We start from the raw sequence: 18,022 nt of genomic DNA, 5'->3' as shown, positions 1-18,022 counted from the left end.
TATTTCATCTGTCATGAATTTGTGTCACTGTTTGTCATACATGGTGAAATATACCTCTTTCTTGGATTAAATATGAATACAAAATAGAATTAATATAAACAATTAATAGTATGAAGGCAACAGAAGGGAAATAGATATTACAGAACCAAATTTGCTAAGATGGTTTCTTTTTAATTTATATTTACTTGCATCAATTAGGCAAAAGAGGTGGAAGAATGGTTTCAACGTTTTAATTCAGTTCAAATCTTTATTGCTTAGCCAAGCCATCACAAAAAACTGAAGTGCTGCACAAATCAAATAACTAGCTAAATTTGCTAAAATGTAGTCAGGAGTGAATCTATATTGAGGGTTTTGGGGAGAGGAAATAGCATTTGCTATTTTTGTCTATTTTCTTTGCTTTCCACAAGTCCCAAGAGCACTGCATCAGCTTCCAGTAAAGTTGTGTCTGTTTTGGCTCCCAAGAATCTAGATGAAAGTTCAAGGTCAGTAAGCCTCAGCCGGACTTTGGATCCCTTCTGATATTTCCTGGTGAGAAAAAGGAAAAAATGTTCAGCACTGTTTGTACTTACATCTTCTCAAATACAGCATTTTAAATTTGGCAATAATGTGACTGTGTTGAATTCTTTCATTTACTGTAAGATATAGGGATGCGGGTGGCGCTGTGGGTTAAACCACAGAGTCTAGGACTTGCCGATCAGAAAGTCGGCGGTTCAAATCCCCACGACGGGGTGAGCTCCCGTTGCTCGGTCCCTGCTCCAGCCCACCTAGCAGTTTGAAAGCACGTCAAAGTGAAAGTAGATAAATAGGTACCGCTGTGGCGGGAAGGTAAACAGCGTTTCCGTGCGCTGCTCTGGTTCACCAGAAGCCGCTTAGTCATGCTGGCCACATGACCCGGAAGCTGTACACCGGCTCCCTCGGCCACGACCCCAGAGTCGGACAGGACTGGACCTAATGGTCAGGGTCCCTTTACTGTTACCTTATCCTTTGTGATCTTCGATAAGCTGCTTCAAATGAAAAGCTATTTTGTTGTGGTGCTTGTCACCCAAGGTACAGATCCTCATGGAGCCTCATGTTTTTTATATAGTTTGACAATAAAACAAACATCAAATCACAGAACACATCTGTGGCCTATAATCTGAGAGGACCCCTCATAAAAATTATGAGGGTCCTTAAGGATCCATGCTTTCGATTCATGTTTTTGTGTTGTGATAGCACTCGAAAGTACCAGCGCCATAATTTTAGGGTTCAGTCAATGGAGATATGAGATCTGTGATTTGATGGTGGTTTGAGAGAGGGGGGAACTATGGAGAAAATATCCAATTTCAAGAGTTTCCATTTAACTTAGTCTGGCTTTTGTGTGTGTGCATCTCTCTCCTGATTGCTGCAGTACCTCACTGTCTCCTTCCTGGTCACCTTGTAGCACTGGTAAGAGTAACAAGGAGCCATATAACTGAAGGCTATATTGCATGGGTAGGCAAACTAAGGCCCGGGGGCCAGATCTGGCCCAATCGCCTTCTAAATCCGGCCCACGAATGGTCAGGGAATCAGTGTGTTTTTACAGGAGTAGAATGTGTGCTTTTATTTAAAATGCACCTCTGGGTTATTGTGGGGCATAGGAATTTGTTCACCCCCCACCAAATATAGTCCAGCCCCCCCACAAGGTCTGAGGGACAGTGGACTGGCCCCCTGCTGAAAAAGTTTGCTGACCCCTGATATTTTGATCAGTCAATGCAAGCTATATCTGGAAACATTCTATTGTTATCCTAGGTTCTGCCACCACCAAGTTCCTCTATGGTTACAAGAAAGAAGAAATCTCATCATTAAAAGATTGAAATGGCAAATAAGGTATAGCATGTGAAAAGTTCAGTTCTGACTTCCAGTTGCACTTTCCCTTGCTTAATTTTTTTGTGATAGCCGGAGCCAAACAAATATTAGTTTTTGCCTTGAAGACTCTCATTTACTATGCACCCAAAGGAGCCTGCTTGTCTGAACAGGATAGAAAGAGAGCAATTAAATCTGATTTTGCAATTCTGCATGAGGGGGTGATTTGAAAGCTTTTCACTTGGAGATTTTTATTTTTACTTTTTTACATTTCCCCCTATAGGCATTCCTTAGCATGTGCCAATTCTCTCTAGAAATTGCTTTGCTTTCTTAGAAGGAATTCTCTGTGCTAAGGCTTTGACATGATGAATGCAAAGCACACTGAAGCGAAGAGACCCATCATCTGTTTGGGTATGGACTCATGCTAGAAAAAAACTTACTGGTACTTCTTTATAACTGGAGCTTCCTGGCTATTACATACACCTCATCCCACTAACACCTGCCATAGCCTTGAAATTAGGAATGGACCTAATTAGTGAGAGAACTCTCACTACAACTAGTTGGAAGAACTAGTTGTTAGTTACTCTTGCAAGCCAAGCCACTATAAAATTTTTGCTTTGTTTTGCCGATCATCAGGGCTTCCAATACAGTTATACAATACAGCTGAATTTATAACGTAGTATTCAAAGCCTAAAACAACTGTCATAAGCAGGCCACAATGGAGTCTCCAGTGTAGGGGTAGTCTATGTATCGCTCTCTACACATTGTGGGCTATACTATTGAGCAGCTCCATCCCGAATGGCCAATGGTCGGTGATGATGGGAGATGAAGTTCCCAACATCTGGAGAGTGCCACACTGGTTCAGGAAAATTCAATATACAAGTCAAGATGAGTGCTATCACAGGATGTTTTGGTCTCTCTCCCCAATCCAGATAAACGGCCAGAACACCTTTCAGTCGGATTTCCTGTGAAGAGATATTCTGATTTTTAGGACAGCTGAGAATAAATAATTATTATTGCAGAATTGTTTATTTTCTAGGAACAGCTTTTTGTATGGTAGAAAGGGGGTGGGTTTGCATTATACACGTCATTTTCATTCAAATGTACACAAAGCCTTCCCAAAGTACTGGACAAAATAATACTATTTAAAAAAGAAAGGCCCTTGTGGGATTCAGAAAATTACAGATTTGCTAATCTAAGTGCTATAAAACAGGCACACTGTTGAAAACATTAAAAGAATTAACGGTATAAAAGAACAAGCCGTATGTAAGAAAAATCTGCATGGCTTCTGCAGTAGGCCACTTTTGACATGTTGGCAGATCCACACTAACTTGACACCATTTGGCATCAGGTGAATCTGTGCCCACCAGAAAGCGGAGGAGCCTGCATTGGGTGCTATATTTAAAAAGCTTTCAGCAGGGATCGACTTCAGCCAGCAGCTCCTGAGTGGAACCAATCTTAGCTGTCCTTAGACTCAGCACCAGATTTAAATAGCACTGAATGTAAGCCCTGATGTGAAGAAACAATCAGGAATGCACACCTGCTGCTGCAACTTTAACCTGTCTCACACCTGATGTCATATGATGACAGGTAGTGGGGTGGCTGTTTGAACATTTTGCCCACGGACCAGAGGTTTCCCTTCCCTGGCAAAGGGTGATAGCAAACAAAATCATACTCAAGGGTAGATCCATTAAAATCAATGTTCCTAAGACAAGTGGTTTCAATTGTTCTGAGACTTATAGCAATAAAAAATAAATGTATTTTAAAAATACCTAAATAAAGCATTCTAGGCTGCAAACACGCTTTTAATAAAAAGTTTTTCAACAATAATCTGCATACTGTTGCTGCTGCCCATTGAACAACTTGTGTGCTGTAGAATGTTGCATCTAGAGAGATTTTTTTTCCAGGGGATGGGGGTGGGGAATCACCTTTCTCTTCTTTTTTAAGGCATATCTGCCTCCCTGTGGGACTTATATACATTTCCTTTCAAATCAAAGATGAAATCTGTAACCTTTTCATTGTGGCAAGATGCAGAAGAATTTGACAACTGAAACTCAGGAAAAGTAACTCCTGTCATCGCAAAACTTGTATCGCATGTGATTATGTCATAAAAAATAGTTAATGCCAGTCACCTTTCAAGGCAGTATTATAGAATTTATCACCTAATTTGAGATGAAACGCCATCTCAAAAGGACAGTGACAGGAGATAACTGTCTCTTTCCTTCAGACTGTCTGAAGTACCTGCACATCTATGCATAACATCAAAATAACTCTTCCTTGCTCTCCCAGCCATATGTTTCCAGTACCATAAGGTTTACATACTTTTCGGGTGCCTCTTGTCAAGCATCAGAGCTTGAATAGCAAAAAGACAGAAGCAAGCAAGCATGCCAAGAGCCCTTAAATGTCACAATAGCCAGCTTACATCAAGACATCTTTCTGTACCCCATATTATCTTCTGGTTCTAGAGGGTGAAGTTGCAAAATGCTAAAAAATAATGGGCCGAACCATAATTCTCCCCATAGCAGCCAGGGTGTGCAAGCAGGTATGTAACAATATGCAAACCTTTCCCAGTGTAAGATCTGTGAAACTTGAAAATATTTCACTGAATCCAAGGGTATGTTTTGCCTCTCATTACTATTTAACAATAATGATGTGGGAAACATTTTATTTGTTACCACTCTGAATGTAATAATATTTCAGTTGGATGAAAAACAATGCAAGTTGCTTTGTGTGTTCATTCAAACTGTTTCTAAACCTATTTTTAGTTGTTTTATTGTATATCTTATTGTAAGTACCTTGAGATTAATAAATAAAGCACAACTTCACAATGAGAATGTAAGCCAACAAGACATCAAGCTGCCGTTTTACAAATGTTTTCGAATTTCATGCAGTTTTCTTTTTTTAATGTAACTAGCTACTGTATTTCATTAGCCAAGTTCGTGGATTGTCTGTTCTTAAAAGTCCCATTCTGAGGGAGCGTAATGATTACTGCAGTGGTTTGCACCTTGAAAAGAAAAAGAATGACATGCTATCTGAGGTACAGAACTGACAAGAGGAGTCTGTATTCTGCAGTGTAGTTCAAGGCTGCTGTTAAGCTGAAATTTCAGCAAATGAATGGGTTTGTTCCTCAGCATCTCTCACACTTGAATTTCAACAGAATCAGGTCTCACACAAGGGAGCATAGTGATGATAGGGACTCCCACCAATGATATGGCTCAGCTTCCTTTGGTCATGTAAGTTCAGAGCTATGTTGGTGCTCCCAGAGGCTCAGGTTACAACAGACTACTTTCCTGATACAGGAAGCTGGGCTACCAGGAGCATACAACAATAGTCTGTCAACATTTGCATTGGTTCCCTATTTATCTTGTCTCCTAGGTTCAAATCAAGAGCTATTTTTGACCCACACAACCCCAAAATTGTTATGGTCCAAATACATAAGACTGCACATTCCTGTACTGTATTAAGCAAGATGCATTTCTGCCACACACACTCCTGAACACTGTTAAGTCCTTTCTATTTCAACTTTTTCAGCGACAATGGTGAATCCAGCAGGTTGGTAGTTTCAAAGTTTGAGGTTTTAAGCTTTCTTACATTGGATTTAAAATTGGGATTCGTGGTTACATCCAATGTTGCATGTGCAGAAGGCAGCTCATGCAAGCAATCTTGCCCTTCTCACCCCCCTGAAAAGCTTTCCCAAGGGCCTGAAGACCTAGTGAACACTGTGAGCTGCATTTTGCAGGGCTTCATGGGAGGTGGGAGGAATCTTGCACCACACAAAGCTCCTAGTTTCTCCTTCCACTACAGCCCTGTAAAACAAAAACCCACAGTTGTCTGGTAGGTCCTCTATCCAAATTTCTGGAGAGGGTACAGGTAACTTCAGAGGAACAGAGAAAGATTTATTATGCAAACTGCTGTTGACTCAAGCACTACTGGGTGTACCCCCAAGATCTTTTGTCCTTTTCTAATTTTGTGGATACTTACTCCAAGCCTCTGGGAAGTGGTAGCCTATACAGTTACAAAGATAGATGTTTATTGTGTGGCTCTTTTTTATTATTTTTCAAGAAGAGATTCTATGCCACCTTTAGGGTCAAAACTCCTGTAATTCATGTTGTTAAATCTTGAAACGCACAGAAGCGGCATTGATACCTAGAATTGAAGCAAGCCACATGACTATGCTAACTATGTGAAGCATACCTCGTAAGACTGTCTGCTGGAGGAGTATGTTATTACCCAGGCTTGGATGAAACAATCCACTGCTCACAAAACTACTTTAAATGTACAGTCTTTACTAGAGTGGGGGGAAAGTCAGAAAACTAAAACAATACATTACGCTACATTCCCATCTCTGCAGCAGTTCCCACCACAGGCAGCACTTTGTCTTCAACAAAGAGACTCACATTCTATGCTACTAAAATCTCTATACTGGCTAATACTGTAAGAACGCCAAGAGGAACATCTGTGTGCTCAGAACTATACAAACCCAGCTTTAAATAAAAACCCTCACAAACAATGCCCATGTGATTGCTTGGTTAGGAGGCACTCCTACATTCTTTTCCCATATCCTCAAATGTATTTTATTATTTTTATCCAAACGCATGTTTCATTGTCTAAATTAATTGAGTTTCATGAAGTTTATCTTCTATCACCAAGACTGATTTGCATTTATTTTTAGAATAAGCAACTGCTGTAGAAGCAGAATTCATCACTGAGTAGCATTAATGCCAGGTATAATGGTTGCAGTTTAATCACAGAATAAAACTAATATGAGATTACTGTAAATCCTAAGGATAATGTATATTGTACTACAGAAAATCATGGCGATAGCCACCAGTTTTTCAAACCGTTATAATGGGGGAAATGTTGTAATTCATCATGATTTTAACAAGAGACTCACAAACACATATATGCACACAATGAGCTGCAGCATAAAAAACTTCAAAACCCTACATTTTAAAAATTATTTACATGGAGGCATAATCTTCAGATATGGGGAATTCAACTAAAAGTACTTCTTCGTTTTATGGTTTGTGAGGTTTTTATTGTGTTTAATGGTATGTTATTTATCACAGAATTATAGAACTGTAAAAGTTGGAAGGCACCCTGAGAGTCATCTGGTCCAACCCCTTGCAATGAAGGAATCTCAGCTAAAGCATCCATGACAGATGGCCATCTGACCTCTGCTTATAAGTCTCCAAGGAAGGAAAGTCCACAACCTTCCCTGGGAGTCTGTTCCACTGTCAAACAGTTCTTACGTGGGTTTAAGAATTACTTTTAGGTGCCTTGGTGGATCTCTTCAACTGAAGGGCTGGGCAAAAGTACGTTAGTTAATAAATGAAGCCAGAATCAGACATTGTTCCTGAACACTTCCAGTTAATTAATAAATACACATTTTTAAGCATTCTTAAAATAGTTCTAAGACCACCTTTCACCAAACAATAATATAGTAGTTAAAATTTATAGTAATAGGTATCAAAGATGAGAAAACATTAAAATGAGAAGGGGAAAAAAGCTATCATGTGCACCATGTTAAAGTCTAATTTAATTAAATTAAATGATTACCCCCCCCCAAAAAAAACCAGGATCATGTATATATGAAGTATGGATGCAATGCATAACCTAAATGTAACTTGTATTCACAGTATTTCTTTCAAACAGGACAAACTATGTTTTGTAGTTTAAAAAAATAATTGAACTTATTGATGCTGCACAAAATGTCAATAATAACAATAAGGAATTTCATTTTTCAACTTACTGTATCTGGGCCTTGTTGTTTTTTGGTTATGTGCAACTAAAATAGCCCCCCTACTACTTTTCATATATTCCCTTTTTGAAAAAAATATGATTGATTCATATCCCTCTAGACATACTGTTTGAATAAACCATTATTCTGTATGTTATTTAAACTGTATGTTATTTAGAATGTGTCTGAGCAATTTCATCTGGGAACTGTTGGCCACCACAAGGGATTTTCTATCATCATCTTCTCCAATAAACCTATAGTACAGCAGATCTTCTGTGGGTCTTAATCTGATACCAAATCTGTCTTTTCAGCTCATCAAATAGGCGTCACAGGTTCATAAGTTCCCACTGTGAAGTCCTTCAAGTGTGTGTGCTTAACATTGAGGAATATGTGGCTGTATTACAGAACTTGGCTACGGGCCACAATTATGCAGTACACTCTAGAATGTAAGTGGGTAAATAATGGTTAATTGTGTTGTATTGTATTTTTTATTTACTTTGTTGGAAGCTGCCCAGAGTGGCTGGGGAAACCCAGCCAGATGGGTGGGGTATAAATAATTTATTATTAGTAGTAGTAATGGTACATCAGGGTAAGTATAGCAGTCAGTGCAAAAACTGGGGTTTTCAGGACCATTTTACATGGATTCAATTAATAATAGGCACAGTTAGCAATAAAGAATACTTGGTTTGAGTCAAACATAAAGGTGTCCTAAAGTAAGTGGATAGTGTGAGAGGATTACGGCATATTCTATTTATTATAGCACCACCTATAGGCCATGATCAGTTTTTGCTCTTTGCCTTGTTTCTCTCAAGCACAGCTTGTTGAGGTCCCAGGCAGCGGTGATTCAGCTTGCTCCATCTAACAAAGAGATCATTCCACATAAAGGGCAACAAAAGGGGGCATTAAGGAGGCAGGTGGGGACGCGGGTGGCGCTGTGGGTAAAAGCCTCAGCGCCTAGAGCTTGCCGATCGAAAGGTCGGCGGTTCGAATCCCCGCGGCGGGGTGCGCTCCCGCTGCTCGGTCCCAGCGCCTGCCAACCTAGCAGTTCGAAAGCACCCCCGGGTGCAAGTAGATAAATAGGTACCGCTTACCAGCGGGAAGGTAAACGGCGTTCCGTGTGCTGCGCTGGCTCGCCAGATGCAGCTTTGTCACGCTGGCCACGTGACCCGGAAGTGTCTCCGGACAGCGCTGGCCCTCGGCTTATAGATGTGAGATGGGCGCACAAACCCCAGAGTCTGTCAAGACTGGCCCGTTCGGGCAGGGGTACCTTTACCTTTACCTTTAAGGAGGCAGGTAGACTTCTTCACAGTCTCTGTTCATTGAAGTCCCCTGTTTGGTAACATCTCTACCCCCGGGAATCATCTGCATGAAACAATTCAGTACTGCAAATCAAGATGTGTTCTCTTAGTTGCATTGCTGCAACTTTGTAAGCAGGACCTTCAGAGCTACAACCTTCCATGGAAAATGCTGTGTGTTTAGGCAGATGTTTGGGTGTAAAATTTTCTGCATACCTATGGAAAGCATTTGTTTTCCTGAGTATGGCTGCAAATTAATATCAGCGGCATTCACACATGACTAAGCCATGGCTTGTTTAACAAACCACAGGTTGTCTTACAGATGAGCAAACAAGCCTTGGTTTGTTTCTCCAAACCTTGATTTGTTCTCCAGTTGCTACTGGCTCTGTAGCTTGGGAAGGCTAACTAACCACAGCTATGCCAGGCTGTTCCATTTCGACCAAATCTTAATAAAACAAGCCTTGCCCTAACATTGTGATTTGTTGCCAGGAAACAAGCCATGGTTGATCTGCTTGGCTGGGTATGGGCATTCAAACAAACCACACTTTTTAAAATGTGCTGCACTTCAGTCTGACATTTTCAGGCTTATAACCTCATTTAAACAAAATGAAAGTACAGTGGTGCCCCGCAAGACGAATGCCTCGCAAGACGAAAAACTCGCTAGACGAAAGGGTTTTCCGTTTTTGCGTTGCTTCGCTAGACGAATTTCCCTATGGGCTTGCTTCACAAGACGAAAACGTCTTGCACTTTTTTTAAAAGCCGCTTGAAGAGGCGCAGTTGCGACGGACCGTGCTTCGCAAGACAAAAAACATCGCAAGACGAAAAGACTTGCGGAACGAATTCTTTTCGTCTTGCGAGGCACCACTGTATCTAAAGGCCTCCTTCCTTATACCAACCATCTTGGGTCCTATGACTGACAGGAGAGGCCCTGTAGGTAGTAGTGCCACCAGGTGTTGCTTGGTCAGGGCCTTCTCAGTGGCCGATCCCCATTTGTAGAATGTCTTCCCTGGTGAAGTGTGTCTGTCTCCCATGTTAATATTCAGGAGGAATGGAAAACCTTCCTGTTCAGTGAGTCATTTAGTGACTTAAATATACTGTTTCTGACAATGCTGAAAGTATTAGCTATGAAGGTATGTTACTGTTTTATAATGCTGTGAAGACGTTTTTAAATGTGTTTCTATTTTATTTTCAATTGTATTGTTTTACTATTTGTTGTTTGCTGCACCATGCTACTTTGGCAGGACGGTAGGAAATAAAATAAATCTATGAAGATACTCCTAAGAGCATAATGAACCTATATTTTTTCAGTAGTATACATTTCTGAGAAAATATAATAAATTCAAATTACGGTAAGTTTACTGATTTGATCATAAGAAGTTTAAAATACCAACTAGAAATTATAAATAAGCCTACATATTGGTGAAACAATCACAGCAGCTTTAACTAATTCTGTTCTTATTAGGAAAAACAAAATAAATTGCTATGCTATATTTATCCTTTCTGACCAAAAGAAAGTCAGCAAAGTACCCTATTAAAATAGGAGGAAGTAGCTGATGCTAAAATGAAATATAAACAGGCCTTCTGTAGTTGTGTTGTACAGATGCATAACATATGCATAACATATGTACAACACAGCCAGATGGAAACCAAGCCAAATGGATGGGGTATAAATTATTATTGTTATTATTACATGCCATTTTAAAAAATAAGCAACCGAAAAATATAAGAAGTCCCCTTCATAGTAACTTGGAACAAGCCTTTTCAGTGTAGCTGACCCTGTATTGTGGAACAGCATCCCTGTTGAAATCTGACAGATACCACTATTTGTCGTTTCCAGAAATAACTAAAAACATCCTTATGTCAACAAGCTTTTCAAAGCTTGGGGGCGGGGCCGATTTAGGTCTCTGCCCTGGTTGTTTATTTGCATTGTTTTTAAACTTATCTGTGGGAGAAGTTGCATTGTTTTAAAATCTACTTTTCATGATTTATTGCATAGTTGTAAGTCGCCTTGAAATTCATAAAAAGTTGACCCATAAATCAAATAAATAAAAATAAATTAATGGTTATACCTAACAAAGTCATCCATTAATTAGTACAAGGCCTTTTACCTTGGGGCAACCCAGTCAGATGGACGGGGTACAAATATAGTAGTAGTAGTAGTAGTAGTAGTAGTAGTAGTAGTAGTAGTAGCAGCAGCAGCAGCAGCAGCAGTAGTAGTAGTAGAAGAAGAAGAAGAAGAATTAAAATTACTACTATTACCTGTGCAATGGGACTTCCCTTCTCTCTCTCTTTCTCCTCTCACTATGCTACCCCCTGCAGCCCTCCCTATTCTGAGAGAGCAGCTTTGAGGGGAGAGGAAGTCCTGTTGTAGCAGTGGAAGTCACTGTGACTTGGTGGGAGCCAACAACTCAATAATCATCATCATCATGATCATGATCATCATCATCATCATCACCATAATAGTTTGTAGAAATGGAAGAGTCAAAATTTAGAGAACTGTACTACGATTAAGATCTATTTCTCAATGAGTTGGTAAACCAGTATCTGGCTGTCCCACTTGGTTCACATGATGAAATGATCTTCTACTTTCCTCCTGGATCTTAAACCCTTCGAAGTCTAGCCTTCTCTATGACATCAAGTTTTCTATATACAGGGTATGTAGTGGACAACATGCTAAACCTGGCTTTTGAACTGGCTTATCACAAACCAAACCATAATCAACATAAACTGCAGTTTGTTGATTTGGATAGCATGATAAAACTGTGATTAAGCAAAAATAGAAGCGAAACATTCCAAACTCCCCCTGTTGCTACTTGCTCCTGTCGCATGATGGAATGTCCCAAAGTTTAATATAATAGTTCAGCCGGTAAAGCATGAGACTCTTAATCTCAGGGTTGTGGGTTTGAGCCCCACGCTGGGCAAAAAGATTCCTGCATTGCAGGGGGTTGGGCCAAATGACCCTTGTGATCCCTTCCAACTCTACAATTCTATTATTAAGTCCCATCTGTAATTTTTAGGTGATGCAGTCTAGACACAAGTCTACAACATCAGTGAGAACCAGGCCCAAAGAAGACTAAATTTAAAGATCCTGTCCCTTCTTTAAAAAAAAATTAAGCAGGCCTCATGGCCTGAAAATGTTGTATTAATTCATTTTTTTAAACGAATTAAAAAGACAACCAAGTCATGCCTTTTCAAACAGCTGATCTCTTGTAACTTGAAGCCATTGGTTCAAGTTCTACCCTCCTGAGCGGGAGAAAACAAGCATGCTCCCTCTTCCATGTGACAGCCTTTAAGAACACTCTAGGATGTTCACAGATTTCTACGGGTGAGAATCACACTGCCAAGAACAAGAAAAAAGCCCACCTTCAGCTGGCGAGGGTTATCAGCCATTTCACAGCAGAGTACATTAAGACACACTACACAAATCATATACCCGAGTGTGAGCAAGATTAATTGAACCTCAGTATCTCTCTTTTTATTTGCCATCTCGGAAGGTGCTTGAAGCTTTCCCACAATATCAAGTTGCCTCTGTGTGTGGGTGTGGGTGTGTACACACCAAACACCTCAGAGATAATTCATTTCACTTTCAACCACTTTTTCAAACAAACTTTTCTAAACAAAAGCATTTATCTGCATTTAAGTGGCAGGTGAAATTCTAGCACACTTCTCAATAAAAAGAACAGAGCCGCTTTACTGTTCAACAAAAGATTGAGGAAAGTATTGGCAGTACCAGCAATCTAGAAATACCCTTGGGGTAAAGAATTATTCTGAAAGTTTTCTCACACTCAGACAAAAGGGGAAAAGCAGTGCGTATAAAGTGATTCTATCCACTGATGTACTGGGCCATCCAATCCCTCGTTAAACACTTTGAGACATCTAAATAATGTTAACAGTTGGCTCTCTGAGACAGGAGGTGCCTGATTTGGAAACCTAAACAGGAAAGCAGATATTGACTGCAGTTTATGAGAATTGCTTTCTTTTAAAATATATTGTTTATTAAGATCATAATTTGAATAGCATTTAATTGTGAAGTTACTAAAATATTATTATAAAAAATATACAAACACCAAGGGCATATCAACATGGAACCAAACAATAATTTTCAAAATTTTCCATCTAATAAATTCCAAATCCAGTTCAGTTATAAAAACAATTTAGTATTCAATACTTAGCTTACAACTTTACATCAGCTTTTGCCATTCCACTGCCCATTTTTTCAAGGCTGTTCATTTTACTATCTTTAATTGCTCTCGTATCATATTTAATCATTCTCTTTTCTTTGGTTCTTTGTTTACCTCTCAATACATAACAAAGAATTCCGGTGGTGCTTAATACATATATCAGCTATTTCTGATATACAGGTAACTTGTGGCAAATTTGCTTTATATAATCAACGGGTTGAGATTGAATCCTGACGAGACAGAAGTACGTTTTGTAGGGGCAGGGTAGGCGGGTCGGGGTGGGCTCCCTGGTCCTGAAAGGGGTAACTGTGTCGTTAAAAGAGCAGGCATGCAACTTTTGGATCAGTTTGGACTCACGGCTGTCCATGGAGGTGCAGGTTAACTTTGTGTCCAGGGCAGCTATCTACCAGCTCCATCTGGGATTCTGCCTGGGACCCTATCTGCCTGCACACTGTCTCGCCAGAGTGGTGCATGCCCTGGTTATCTCCTGCTTCGACAATTGCAATGCGCTCTACGTGGGGCTACCTTTGAAGATGACTCAGAAACTACAACTAATCCAGAATGCTGCAGCTAGACTGGTGACTGGGAGTGGCCACTGGGACCATATAACATCAGTCCTAAAGGATCTTCACTGGCTCCCAGTATGTTTCTGAGCACAATTTAAAGTGTTGGTGCTGACTTTTAAAGCCCTTTACGGCCTCAGCCCTGTATACCTGAAGGAGTGTCTCCATCCCCATTGCTCAGCCCGGACACTGAGGTCCACTTCCAAGGGCCCTCTGGCAGTTCCCTCACTGTGAAAAATGAAGTTACAAGGAGCCAGGAAGAGGGCCTTCTCTGTAGTCGCGTGCACCCTGTGGAACACCCTCCTGTCAACTCCAGTAAACGTGAAAGAAAGAGCAGCAGAAATGTATCTTTTTAAATTCCAAGCACTTTACTACTAAGATTTTAATTATAACCATACCACAGAAAGATAAAATATTTATAAGAAAATAGAAATTTCCACATTTTTAAGTGAACGTTGAAGTGAAATGCAGGGACAAAAGAAATAAGAATAGAAAACTTCTAACATGTACTCCAAAGCCTCTCTGCCTATATGGAAGAAACATCCATCACATTGTTGCTGAACAACTTGTTTTGGGTACTAGAGATTTTATGAAACATAGGCCTTCCTCTTCCATAAGAAAGGGCATTTTGCTCAATACCAAGATCCTCTCCTGCCTTGCTATTAACTTTTCAAGCACTCCTTATCCCAGAAAGTTTATATTAAAAACTACAAGAGCCTCAAAAGTGTAATGCACTGTGTCACTGGAGCCTGATCTGAACAATGGCTGGTATTATCACATGGAAAAGACTAGTACAACTGCATATTAAATATCCCATTCTGCTTCTGGCCTTTCTTTGCACTCCCCACTTTAAAGAAAATGTTCCCTGCATAATTTTGAAGAAAATGCTGAATGAAGTAACAAAGTCTGAAGTGGCTTAGGGGAAGGCGTTGGTCATTTACTGTTGACAGCCTGGCTTTATGTTACACACAGTATTTTTAGGCTTTTCACTAATCCCTCTTCTTTTTCATTCAAAACCTTATGTTACTTGAGAATTTGACAGGAAGTTTTGTACAGACAAGGCCTTCCACATATTGGCAGCTGATGACCAGATCAAACACTTGGATTGGAAGCTTTCATCCAACAAAGACTAAGCAAACAAATGCAAACTTTATTCTCTTTCTACATAGAGGGAAAAATACAATTTTCACGTTTCATGAGTAACCCCATGGGACCCACTGAAATAGGACTGTGACATATGTATGACTGAACCACAAAGTACTGTAAAATGTGGTTTATTCTACTTATCTTTGGGAAAACTCATTTATGACATTCCTGCACTGCAGGGGGCTGGACTAGCTGACCCTCAGGACCCCTTCAAACTCTACAGTTCTATGATTCAATGAACCTATTCTTCCCCACAAGCCTTCATATGACAGCTGATGGTGGGACACTGAGGGGTGGGGTGGGGAGAGAGACTGTGCTTGTCACCTACCCACCTTGTTGCCTTCTTAAGGAAACAGCTGCCAGAAAAACCGTTAAGGGGTTTCTGACCTTTTGCGTCCCATTATAAAAGTTGTGTGTGGCCACTGTGGGATATGAAGTGGCTTTTTGATAAGTGTTATGCTCTCTTAAATAAAATTAATTGTTGAACTGCTAGTGCTATAGTAGTATTATAATCTTAATTCTATACAGTGGTACTTCTGGTTGCGAATGGGATCCGTTCCGGTGCCCCGTTCGCAACCTGAAAGGAACGTAACCCGCGTCTGCGCATGGGCGGGTCACAATTCACCGCTTCTGCGCATGATGTCATTTTGTGCGTCTGCGCATGCTCGAGTAGCGAAACCCGGAAGTAACCCTTTCCGGTACTTCCGGGTCGCCGTGGGACACAACCTGAAAAAACGTACCATGAAGCAAATGTAACAAGAGGTATGACTGTATTACGGTTGTGACTCTCACCTTTGTACAGGAGACATTCAAGCCACGCAAAAGTCAGAGGTTTCTACACACACACACACACACACACACACACACACACACACATTCTCCATCCAGACAAGCAAGATGCACTATCCAATTTCAAGGACACATTCCAGCCAGGCAGTGGCTCTTGGGGAGGGCTCAGAACAGGGCTGAGGAGGGACGTGGCCTGGGAAAAAGTCGGGGGGGGGGGAGCGACATTCAGTGGTGGCTTACAACTATCAACAAAGAATTATACCAAACAAGAATATCTACACCCTGAACCAATTTCTTGGTTCACCGCTCCCATCACTCCCTGTTGCTGCAGAGGAAACATGCATTTCCTCTCTGCTCCTCCAGCCAGTTAGTCATGTTACAGCTGGGGAGAAGCCAGAGATGTTTGGGGATTTCACCCAGTGCTGGTCATCACACAACTGATGGGCGAAGGAAAGATTATTTGTTGTGCTTTTAAAAAACCACAACGCACCATATTCTCCTATCTATCTTTTCAGTATGTCTGACTTCTGGCTAGAGATATAAACATTTTTGATTGTGCACCAATTGTAAATTCTTCTGAAGTTCCAAAGCTGATGTCAGACCCCACTGACTGAATAGTGCAGCTGTCAGTATAGGCAAAATGGTTCCTGTCCTAATCCTGTTCTGACCTCCGAGTGGAGCCTGAGAACCTGCCAGAAAGGTGCTCTCACAGTACCAGACATCAAGCAACAGCTGCACAAGTTGGGCAAATTCAGCAGCTGTTTTTTGTTGTTGTTTTTTAATATCATTCTGGACAGACTTCACATTTCACAATGATTTTGCAGAGCAGAAGACACAAAACATCTAAGAATTCATGAATGTCTTGTTTTATTCAGAAGATGATATAGAGAAATTGCTTTCACCGCTACCCAAGTTCTTTTCAAATTTCATGACTGATGCTCTCTCTCCAAGGCAGTACTGCCTTATTTTTTTGTTTGTTTTTAATCTACTAAGTTAGCTTTAAAAAACAGACCTGAAAGAAAAAGGCATTCATATGCCAATATGGAACATTAGATGTATTATTTGACTCTCCCTGACTCCTCAAGTGTTCTTACATTATCTCTTCTCTGTTGCTTGTTATCTGCTTTGTTTGCTTCTTTTTTCTGCTTGCTGTTAAAAGGTTGCACCTTGGGCCCCTCAAAAGTGGGACAAAAAATGAATGTGATACTGTATTATTATCCCCGACATGATCCCACTGAGAGGAACAGTAGGGCTGGATCTCGATGTATCAAAGAAGCGTTTCAGTTAAAAGCGTTGTAAATTTAAACAGGGGAAACAGGTAGAGAAAAACAGGACTCCACATCGCCATCTGGTGGCACAATGTTATATTGCATATACAACACAGATAAATCGCTTTTTCTTTACCAATCTAGCTGAGTCCTAGGATATCAAGAGGAGGAAATCAAGGGCTGAGCAATCCAAGCCTGCCCCTGCCCCCTGAGCACTCACAGCAGCAGATGGTGGTGGTTGGGAGACAGACTGGGTCTGATCAGGCCTGGATTGGGCACTATGCCAGAAGACGCTGGCTGCAAGAGGAGCTCAGGATCCAGGAGATTCCACGCTGGGCCCTTTTATTATTTTGCTGTACATGCCAATAAAAAAATACCCCAATTCTGAACAGTGGACAAGATTGAGGTGCTAGGCATCCTGCCACCATCACACCCACCCACCATACCCTTCTCTGTGCACTGCTTGGGCTCTAGAGATCCTTCTGTATTTCACATGCCTACAATCTAATGAAAACAAAATGCAACTAAACTTGCTGCCATTTCTGCTTGCGTTGAAATTAAGCACACGGTAGACAGAAGAGGCAAGCGCATTTCTTGCATTCTTTCAGACAGGGTTATGGCACTATGCAAGTGCAAGGTACAGTGGTACCTCAGGTTACAGACACTTCAGGTTACAGACTCCGCTAACCCAGAAATAGTATCTCAGGTTAAGAACTTTACTTCAGGATGAGAACAGAAATCGTGTGGCGGCGGCGCAGCAGCAGCGGGAGGCCCCATTAGCTAAAGTGGTACCTCAGGTTAAGAACAGTTTCGGGTTAAGAACGGACCTCCAGAACGAATTAAGTTTTTAACCAGAGATACCACTGTAGTTTCTTTTAACCTTTCCACAATCCCCATTCCTTCCCTCATGGTATCTCTCTCACACTATCAGAAACTCTGCAACCAGCATTTAAGAAATGCCCATGAATTTGACACAGTAATCTGGTATCTTAAAAATGAGATCAGAAAGGCTTGTTCCTATATATTCTTACTCATATTCACATAAGAAATAAATGGTATCCATAGTTGCTCTTTGTGCTGTATTCTTATACAGTAAAGCATTTCATCTGGGCTCAGATTTCAGATGCAGAGGAATGAAGCATAATAAAAAATACTAAGTTGAAGCAAAAGCAGAAGATCTGAAAGAGAGGCACTTCTCCATATCTGGTACAGTCTGACA

General features: G+C 40.7%; 2 protein-coding genes across 2 annotated transcripts in view; one reads left to right on the top strand and one right to left on the bottom strand.

Annotated features, from left to right (window-relative positions):
* Positions 1-227: 227 nt before the first annotated feature.
* Positions 228-18,022, bottom strand: part of MRPS28 (mitochondrial ribosomal protein S28) — a 32,618-nt gene continuing 14,823 nt past the window's right edge. Inside the window, exon 3 of the mRNA XM_083517487.1 lies at positions 228-525. Within this exon, the coding sequence (XP_083373613.1) occupies positions 375-525 (151 nt within the window). The 3' untranslated portion in view covers positions 228-374. The remainder of the gene's footprint in view (positions 526-18,022) is intronic.
* Positions 8,500-18,022, top strand: part of LOC310713404 (myelin P2 protein-like) — a 489,621-nt gene continuing 480,098 nt past the window's right edge. Inside the window, exon 1 of the mRNA XM_083517500.1 lies at positions 8,500-8,662. The gene's annotated coding sequence lies outside the window, so the exon portion shown is untranslated. The remainder of the gene's footprint in view (positions 8,663-18,022) is intronic.

This window comes from Podarcis liolepis, assembly GCF_965112155.1.
Source record: "Podarcis liolepis genome assembly, chromosome: 8".
Classification (NCBI taxonomy): Eukaryota; Metazoa; Chordata; class Lepidosauria; order Squamata; family Lacertidae; genus Podarcis; species Podarcis liolepis.
Note: the sequence above shows the minus strand (reverse complement) of the source record. Positions and strands in the feature narration are given on the sequence as shown.